This window comes from Cucurbita pepo, chromosome LG01 (assembly GCF_002806865.2).
Source record: "Cucurbita pepo subsp. pepo cultivar mu-cu-16 chromosome LG01, ASM280686v2, whole genome shotgun sequence".
Classification (NCBI taxonomy): domain Eukaryota; kingdom Viridiplantae; phylum Streptophyta; class Magnoliopsida; order Cucurbitales; family Cucurbitaceae; genus Cucurbita; species Cucurbita pepo.
The window spans coordinates 20,661,092-20,670,326 of record NC_036638.1 but is presented as its reverse complement, the minus strand read 5'-3'; the positions used below and the strand labels follow the sequence as shown (position 1 = coordinate 20,670,326).

The following is a 9,235-nucleotide window of genomic DNA, read 5'->3' as shown; positions in this document are numbered from 1 at the left end:
TTTGATTCAACTTAGGGCACGTAATTTATGTTGTGGCATGAATCCTAGATTGCACAGTACTTGATGTCATGGTCAACGCTAGAACCTGGTGTCATCTTCTTAAAGTATATGCTTAATAAATCACTTACAAAATTGCGTTGGATGCTTGAAGGGGGTGTGTATTTACAATCAGAAATTGACGTTTTTCTTTTCGAGTTACACAATTACTTAATACTTCTCCCCATTCCTGTGAATGGTAACGAGTTAATGAAGCTATGCCTCCGTTTGTAGGAAAAAGATGGCTCTGAAGGTGATGATCAGCCATCTTCCTCCGACTCCCTCACAGAAGATAAAATTCAGCTCGATTCTCAGGCTGTTGATGAAGTCAACAATGCTGAAAATAAGGACCAAGGTGACATCCAGGTAAGTATTTTTGGCGACAAGTTTTATTCCTTCGTACATCAAGAAACTGGCTTGGAAATCAATTTTTGGTTAGAAAGTGTTCTTGGTAGCTTCAGCCTACTGAAATAAACTTTCATGCTTTCACCCGATGATTAGTTCTACATGATGTTGATTTTGAAAAACAATTTCACATTTTTTCTTTTCCAACTGGAGCCTGCAAGGCTTTATTAGCATGGGGTACTTCAGTGATATGAACTCTTATATACATTAGAATTGCCGACCCTGCGGCTGCATATAATCCAGTTGTAGTAATTAATATCATAGAAGGTTATATCATGATCTATGGAGAAGAATGCTTCTTCAAGTGTCATTTTTACTTGAAAATTTTCGTCTCTCCATTGTTTTTTGTTTTTTAAAATTCAACCCTGCATTGGGGGGGTGTTAAAAAATTAGTTTGTGTTCACAGTGTACTTGAAGAGTTTTTAAACTTCGAAACAGGATATTGACAATGTAGAAGTTGCTAGTGGGTCTCCACTTCCAGGACTAAAGGTACTTGTAGTGTATTGCTTTATTCTGTTTTTTTTTGGCAACAGAATGACAGGAAAATTTTCATGCTCCGTTCCTCATCTGTTATTTATTTGATAAAATTTCAAGCAGACACAACAATTGGATGAATCATTCAGGATTCCCCGAGAAACAATCGAAATTCTTAAGAATCAAGTGTTTGGATTTGATACTTTCTTTGTGACAAGCCAGGACCCATATGAGGTGAGTTGGTCATGAAAGTATTCTTTTTATTGATGGTTTGTTTTATGTATATATATATATATATATATTATATACTTTTCCTTGAGTTTTTATAATTAATATGAAAGTGGGGGTTGGGCTGTAATGGAGCAAGTTTGACTTAATTTGAAGAATAATTAATTACCTATCATTTGAATTATGTGCAGATGTCTTTATTTAAAACCTAATAATATATTTGTTGATATAATATCAATATATTTAGTCATTAGTGTTTTAAAGTGTATAATGATAATTAAGACCTATATTTATGTAAAAGTGATTCAAAACAATTTTAAAATTTTATGTTATCATTTTTGAAACAAAATAGTTATCTAATATAAAAGAAATCATTAGTAAGCTATAGTAGGCAACATATTTTCCAGTGTGCCAATTATAGCATACCTAGCTTGAACATTTATGAAAGTTTTCTAAATAATGATATTAAAATAATTTTTTGCACGTGAAAATTCTATAAACAAACTTAACCTCTAGAAAAAGTTGTTGACAATATCCTGTGTGTCATTACATGTGAAAAACTAAAAGAAGGAATGTTTGAAACTACCTAATATAGAGAGTAGACAAAATGACCCGATGGCCGGATATGATTGTCCTTGCCTTTTGATATATAAACTTTGTTAATAGTTTTTTTGTTACTTCCACTAGGGTGGAGTGTTGTTTAAAGGAAATCTGCGAGGAGAGGCTGCTAAGAGCTATGAAAAGATAACAAAGAGAATGCAGGTATCTCTGTCTGCATTTGTTGTTTTTCGCTGATTTTTAAATGTTCCTAAGTCATTAATTGCTTACGTAATATTTTGGGAACTATACAGGATAACTTTGGGGATGTATATAAGCTTTTTCTTTTAATTAATCCAGAGGATGATAAACCTGTAGCTGTTGTTATTCCAAGAAAGACCTTACAACCAGAGACAACAGGTAAACATTTGGTTTGTGATTGATGCTATTTACCCTTGTGGGAGTTGAATAATCGAGAGAATGATGATGTTTACATTAAAGTTAAAAATTGCAGCTGTCCCAGAATGGTTTGCTGCCGCAGCGTTTGGACTGGTTACTGTATTTACTCTACTTCTCCGAAATGTCCCCGCATTGCAATCCAACTTACTGTATGCGATTTTTCCTTTATGTCTTATGCATGAATGGATCTTCTTTCCCTTGGTCCAATGAACAATTGAACTTTTAGTATTGTCTTCTGTTAAATAAATGAAAATTTCAGTTCTTATAAATTTTTACCATTTCTTTTTTGTGAATATGCTCTGCTTCTATTGTACAATGTTTTTTCATGTCTTTTAGAGAAAAATTATATCAACTTGTGAAGGACTTTGTTGCTGCTTCTTGACATATTGTTGCCAGTTAGCATTTGCTTTCATTTGTAAGGTACTCATTTGAATTTATTAATCTATTATTTTTTGTGGCAGATCGACTTTTGATAATCTTGACTTGCTTAAAGATGGACTATCTGGTGCCTTAGTAACTGCACTTGTTTTAGGAGTGCATGAACTCGGCCATATATTAGCTGCAGGAGATAGAGTTAAGTTTGGGATTCCATACTTTGTTCCTAGTTGGCAGGTAATATACTTTGTTCTTTGATCATAAAACGATTCACCAATATTTTGCTGTTTACGAAATGTTTTATCTAACCATACAGCAAATCAATCTTCCTGCATGAGGCAATCTTGTCATTGACTGGCATACGGATGGTTTTATTGTGCGACATGCTTTTTGTAGTATTTCTATTTTGCTTTTGCTTGAAAAATATGTGTTAAGGTAGAACTAAACTACTGGTTATATTAGAATATTGCCTTGTGTCAATACCCTCGATTCAACTACGCTTTCCAACTTGTTACCAGCGGATTTCAGTTGTGTTCTCTCCGTTCAGTGCCTGCCAATTTGTGAAGAATTCTGTCCAAATATATCTTCGAATCTAATGAACTTTTTTTGGTGGCAGATAGGCTCCTTTGGTGCAATCACACGGATCCTAAATATTGTACCCAAGCGTGAAGATCTGCTGAAGGTGGCAGTAGCAGGGCCATTAGCTGGATTTTCTGTGGGCTTCCTTCTTTACATTCTAGGTTTCATCTTGCCACCTAGTGATGGCATTGGAGTTATCGTTGATTCGTCTGTGTTTCATGAGTCATTTCTTGCCGGTGGCCTTGGTAATCATCTTTTCTTTTATACGTTGGATCTTTACTAGTGACATAACGCTTTCACATCTTCAAAGTCCAAAATGTCGGTGAAAATCTTGCTAAACTGATCATGTCGCTTCTCCAGTTCCCCTTTAACAAGTAACCGAATTGGCTGACCCTTTCAAAGGCATCATCCGCCTCAGCAATTTAGCAACTACTTGATTTTTTTTAATCTGCCCTCTGGCTTGTGTAGTAGACATTTAACATCTATGCTATAATTTCCATTTCTCAGCAAAGCTAGTTTTGGGCGATGCCCTCAAGGAAGGAACTCCTATATCCGTGAACCCTCTTGTGATATGGGCTTGGGCTGGACTTCTCATAAATGCCATCAACAGCATCCCTGCCGGAGAGCTCGATGGTGGAAGAATTGCCTTCTCAATATGGGGCAGAAAGGTTTGTTGTTTTAAGTTCACTTGCTGCATCTTCCTCTAATATTCCCAACACATCCATCACGGCCACCTGGAATCTAGTTCCCAAATAGTCTCCCCTAGAAATAGTAATGATGAACTATATAAAACAATTTAATCCCTCTAAAAAACGAATTTTTCTGATCAAATTCTCATTTAAAACAGGCATCAGCTCGAATTACAGGCGTCTCAATTGTTCTTCTAGGACTAGCCTCTCTGTTTAGTGATGTAGCATTTTATTGGGTGGCTTTGATATTCTTCCTACAGAGGGGTCCAATCGCTCCACTTTCTGATGAAATCACTGATCCTGATCAGAAGTATGTTGGTCTTGGCATTCTAGTTTTGCTTTTAGGGTTGCTGGTCTGCTTACCATTCCCCTTCCCCTTCACCGAAGAAGCCATCTCAAATTTTTAATGCTACAGTTCCTTTTCATTTATAGCCTCAGTTGTGCATTGGTAGCAACCCAAAACTTGGTTTTCCCCCAAATTCCATTTTAGTTTATTTCCATTATGATGCATGAAACTCAAAAAATACATCATGATTAGGATTCAATAGTCAATAAATTACTGCCCTCAATCCTCTGTATATAAAGTATAATATTGTAATAATGTTTTATTAAGTTGCCAAATAAAATAGAATCTCTAATATGTTAAAATGATTTAAGAAACCAATTAGGATAAATTAAAGTTTAGTTTTTTATTTAGTGTTAATTTTTTATTCTTTTTAAGATTTGTTGATTTATTATTGTAAATTTTTAATTTTATGATTAGTAAATTCATGAAATTAAAAAATTAAGAGTTTAGGAACTGAATTATTTAAAGTTTAATGTTTGATAAACTAAATTCATAAATTAAGACATGTTTCCATTAAGGCAACCACAAAGGGTATCATTGTTTTAAAAAGAAAAAACAAATAGAAAAGGTGTCTTTTCACGATCAATAAACAAATTATGCGCAATTATCTTTGTTTTTAAGCTATATTAAATAGTTAGGCATGTAGGTATCCATTTTTTTAATTATAAATTTTATAAAATTCTTTTAAAATCTTAATCATAACATGAAATTTAACGGTTACTTCTCTAAAATATATATTTATAAATATTGTAGATTTTTTTTTTCCTCTCTGGGAGGATTCTGCTCACTTCGCTGCTTCAACAAAACCTGGAAACGACGATGCCTTTCGGTCGCTAATTGCTTAACAGTTCACAGTCAGCGCCGCCCACCGCCGCCGGCAGTCAGCTTCATGGACTTCGCTTCTCAAAATGGTCGCATGATGGGCTTAGCAGCGATGGCGAGGAGTAGCTGTAAGATTTGGGAGATGAAATGGATGGGAGTAGAAAATGATCCAAAAATAGAATTGAGAAAATGATTTTAAAAATTGGGTGAATTTCAGAGATTAAATTTAAAAAATAATAATAATAATTTAGGAGTGAAAAAAAAGGGAAGAGGAAAAGTTGATTGCATTTGCATTTAGCATCCACATGGCATTGGGTTAAGGGGAAGGGAAAGTGGTATTTATAGTTGGCGAGACATGGCCAAGCTTCTTCTGTGTGCATATTTCTTGTAACTGAGAACACAGGTAAAGTTCCATTTTGATTCTCTTTTTCTTCCATTTCTTTCTTGCTTCTCACTTCATTCTTCCTCCCCTTCCTCTTCTTCTTCTTCTTCTTCTCGAACTACTCTGTTTCTGATCTCCGATTTCTCCATTTTCGATTCTTTTTATGAGATTTCCTAGTCATGGGGAGGTTGTTCGTGGTGAGCCTCGAAGGAAGGATCTATAGCTGCAAGCACTGCCGGACCCATCTTGCTCTTTATGAGGACATCGTTTCCAAGGTTTTCATTCACAATAACTCTTCATTTCTGATTTCTGATTTCATTGTTTCTCTCAATTTTTCGTAAATTTTCCGATGCGATGAGAATATTGACTAACCCTTTAATATTGTAACAAAAATATGGTGTTGGACTGTTGAAATTGTTGTTGTTGTTGTTGTTGTTGTTGTTAGGGGCTGTTCTTAACTTGATGATCTCTAAATTTAATTAGAAATTTGATTGAGTATATATGTTGCCTCTATGGCTGCTCTTTGTTGGCTCTACCCTTTGAATGTTCATTTACAGACTAAACGATTCTAGGAATGTCATTGGAGAAAAGCGTTCTGACTTTATTGTTTCCTGTGTTTGTTTCTATTATTCAGTCTTTCCAATGCAGACATGGGAAAGCTTACCTCTTCAATAAAGTGTAAGTTTTCGTGGATGATAGTGNACAGACTAAACGATTCTAGGAATGTCATTGGAGAAAAGTGTTCTGACTTTATTGTTTCCTGTGTTTGTTTCTATTATTCAGTCTTTCCAATGCAGACATGGGAAAGCTTACCTCTTCAATAAAGTGTAAGTTTTCGTGGATGATAGTGGTAATTTGGCCAAATGTTTCCATTAAAGATCCCCAATCCCCCTTTTTTTCTTTCCAATCACAGACTAAAAGAACAGGATAAAGCTCAAATCCTAACTTGTTCAATCTCCTCTTTTCATTACCTAACTGCTCCTTTTAAGATGTAGTTTTCCTCTTATCGTTCTGATTCATAACTTTTGTATACATTGCCGCTCTTCCTTCGCTATTGTTTTTGGTTTTTTGTATAATTCAAGTGAATGTGTTCGTCATTTTAGGAGTGAAGGTGATAAAATTGCTTATTTGTTCATGTTCTCTTTAAGAATTGAATCTAAACTTGTTTTTTTAAACAGAGTGAATGTCACTGTTGGAGTAAAAGAAACGAGAATGATGATGACGGGGATGCATACCGTTGCTGATATCTTCTGCGTTGGCTGTGGATCAATTGTGGGATGGACATACGTAAGATATCATAAAGCAGAAAAGCTTAGAAGTTTGTATGCTGTTATGTTCTTCTTTTTTATGATCTTTGATCGTTCACTTCAGGAAACTGCCTTTGAAAAGAACCAGAAGTACAAAGAAGGCAAGTCAGTATTGGAGCGGTAAGTAAGATTACAGTAACTTGCTTTGAATCATTACTTTTAAGACATGAACTTGCTCTGAAAAGACCATCTTTCTTGATCCTAGTTAGGAAAATGATATTATCTGCTTCTTTGAATCAGCTCCTCGTTAATCATTTTGGAAAAAAAATATTACATGAAGGAGCATGAATGACAATAGATTTGTTATCTCATTATGTTTATATCCCTTTTAACTGTCCAATAATCGAAAAGATACAAATATACCTATCGTGTCGGTGAATTTGGCCACACGTAAGGTGTCCAATCATTTCCTAGCTTATAATATCATTGCTGAAATTGTTCATGATGAACTGATTTGCAAGACTACTGAAAACGACCTCAGAATTTTAGATGTTAAATTATCGTAGCTTAAGCTACAACGATCAATTAAAAATCATATCTTGAATTATTGTGTCTAGATATATCCTTTTTTTCCCCTCGTTTTTTCGTTAGATCACTTCAAATTTCATTTTAACGTATAATAATTTCATCATCCCCACCCCCACCCAGGTCGTTTGTCGTGGTTGGCTTGTTTTTGTTTTCGTGCTATTTTATGGGGTCCTTTGGTAAGAAGGAGACATGGATTGAAGTGAACTTGGGGTTAGGTTGGGTTTATTAGATTTCATGCATCTCTCTAGGTTTCTGTTCATAAAGCTTTTTGTAATCACCCTTTAGGACTTATTTTGCTTGATTGGAGCCCTTTTTAGGCTCATTCGACGACTCCTATTGGGGGTGGTATTTCTGTATTCCCCTTGTATCCTTTCATTTGATCTCAATGAAAGCGACTTTTCATCAAAATAACCACAAATTATTCCATATTGCACAAGATCTCATTATCGAGTATAACCGTTCTCGAACGTTCTATTATCACATTGAATACTTACATATATATGTATATCTGAGAGGTCTGCAGAGTAGTAGTAAAGCTTAATATAGTAGTATGCCCATGCGGTTGAAAATTTGTGGAAGATAAGTTACAAGGGAAGGGGAAATAGAATTAGGGTTATAAGCATTTTTGTTGTTTGATGAACAGGTTCAAAGTGTCAGGCCCTGGTGGAACCAGTTATTGGGTCAGCCATGCTCGAAGTCATGAAGTAGCACATGGTGGAGGAAGTGATGCAGATGAAGCTTGATGATGATGATGATGCCTACCCCCTTATTATTCCAAACTGTACATTCTGCTCTTCCAATGTTCATATTCTTCAACTCATTGTTCTTCATCAGTTCCTCATTTCAGCACAGCTACTAAACTTGCTTGCTGCTTTGTAACCGAACTGGACACATTTCATTGTGATTCTTCTTTAACTTGATGATATTCCTTAACTTTGCAACAGGATGGAATGTTTTTCATTGAAGTTTTGGTCTTCTTTTGCCTCTAATCTTTGTTATTTTGAATTTTGAGTTTATTAGTTTGCTTTATACCAGTGAATAAACTCATAAGTTTTGCTTTTATTTAGACACCTTCAAAAATTGTTTGGAAACTTATTATTTAAAATATGAAATAAACTCAAAAGAAAAAAGAAAAAAATAATACAAATATATATGGTAGAAACTTGAATAGGAATTTATTCATCCACTAATGCACCCATGAACACTGTTGAACCCTGTTGAACAAAGCTTTTATATATNTAACTTTGCAACAGGATGGAATGTTTTTCATTGAAGTTTTGGTCTTCTTTTGCCCCTAATCTTTGTTCTTTTGAATTTTGAATTTATTAGTTTGCTTATACCAGTGAATTAATGTAGTGATGATACGACAGACATTAAAACATGATGAAACTGCTAATCTCATAAGTTTTGCTTTTAGTTAGACACCTTAAAAAATTGATTGGAAACTTATTATTTAAAATATGAAATAAACTCAAAAGANGGATTATTTTAGGCATGACAACAGTAACACATTCCAAACTATCACAACTGCATCCTATCTTTTTATAACAGAAGCATGACTTCAGAAAGCAGTCCTCATTTGACAAGGAAAAATGAAAATGGAAGGCCTCACATGCTTAGTAGTCAGTAACGTAATTTCAAATGTAGTTGGCAGAGAAAATTATATAGACAATCAACAGAGAGAGCCCTGAAGGTAAACTCTGAGACAGCTNAACTGAAGCATGACTTCAGAAAGCAGTCCTCATTTGACATGGAAAAATGAAAATGGAAGGCCTCACATGCTTAGTAGTCAGTAACGTAATTTCAAATGTAGTTGGCAGAGAAAATTATATAAACAATCAACAGAGAGAGCCCTGAAGGTAAACTCTGAGACAGCTTCAGGAATTGGAGTCTGCAGTGCTGCATTTACAGATCACCGAAGGGTATAAACTATCCTTTCCGAGAGCTCTTTACCAACCACTCTTTTGTATCTAAGCAACTGATTTTCCAAGTAACTTCTCCCAGAGGGGGGGATGGCTTGTCGTATGTCCTTTAAGTTAAGTAAGAAAGAGACAAAAAAAAAAAAAAA

The 9,235-nt window shown here is 34.8% G+C and overlaps 3 protein-coding genes across 7 annotated transcripts in view; 2 read left to right on the top strand and 1 right to left on the bottom strand.

Moving 5' to 3' along the window:
• The window catches only part of LOC111793536 (probable zinc metalloprotease EGY2, chloroplastic), a 25,419-nt gene extending 20,987 nt beyond the window's left edge, over positions 1–4,432 (top strand). Inside the window, exons 3-12 of the mRNA XM_023675465.1 lie at positions 271–402; positions 880–930; positions 1,039–1,149; positions 1,831–1,905; positions 1,995–2,100; positions 2,195–2,288; positions 2,601–2,751; positions 3,131–3,338; positions 3,601–3,761; positions 3,941–4,432. Of these exons, the coding sequence (XP_023531233.1) occupies positions 271–402; positions 880–930; positions 1,039–1,149; positions 1,831–1,905; positions 1,995–2,100; positions 2,195–2,288; positions 2,601–2,751; positions 3,131–3,338; positions 3,601–3,761; positions 3,941–4,189 (1,338 nt within the window). The 3' untranslated portion in view covers positions 4,190–4,432. The remainder of the gene's footprint in view (positions 1–270; positions 403–879; positions 931–1,038; positions 1,150–1,830; positions 1,906–1,994; positions 2,101–2,194; positions 2,289–2,600; positions 2,752–3,130; positions 3,339–3,600; positions 3,762–3,940) is intronic.
• Positions 4,433–5,076: 644 nt separating this feature from the next.
• On the top strand, positions 5,077–8,132 carry LOC111808577 (protein yippee-like). Of its 5 annotated transcripts, none has more exons than XM_023694982.1 (6): positions 5,077–5,353; positions 5,501–5,607; positions 5,967–6,010; positions 6,511–6,619; positions 6,704–6,759; positions 7,811–7,910. In XM_023694982.1, the coding sequence occupies exons 2-6, from the start codon at positions 5,512–5,514 to the stop codon at positions 7,908–7,910; spliced, it is 405 nt and encodes a 134-aa protein (XP_023550750.1). In that variant the 5' UTR covers positions 5,077–5,353; positions 5,501–5,511. The 5 variants fall into 5 exon arrangements, with proteins under 5 accessions (XP_023550750.1, XP_023550669.1, XP_023550608.1 ...); XM_023694901.1 differs by having other exon boundaries at positions 5,078–5,353; positions 5,510–5,607; XM_023694840.1 differs by lacking the exon at positions 5,967–6,010 and adding an exon at positions 6,116–6,159 and having other exon boundaries at positions 5,088–5,353; positions 7,811–8,132.
• Positions 8,133–9,079: 947 nt separating this feature from the next.
• LOC111804884 (arginyl-tRNA--protein transferase 2-like) overlaps positions 9,080–9,235 on the bottom strand; it is a 3,088-nt gene continuing 2,932 nt past the window's right edge. Inside the window, exon 5 of the mRNA XM_023689735.1 lies at positions 9,080–9,196. Coding sequence (XP_023545503.1) covers positions 9,080–9,196 — 117 coding nt within the window. The remainder of the gene's footprint in view (positions 9,197–9,235) is intronic.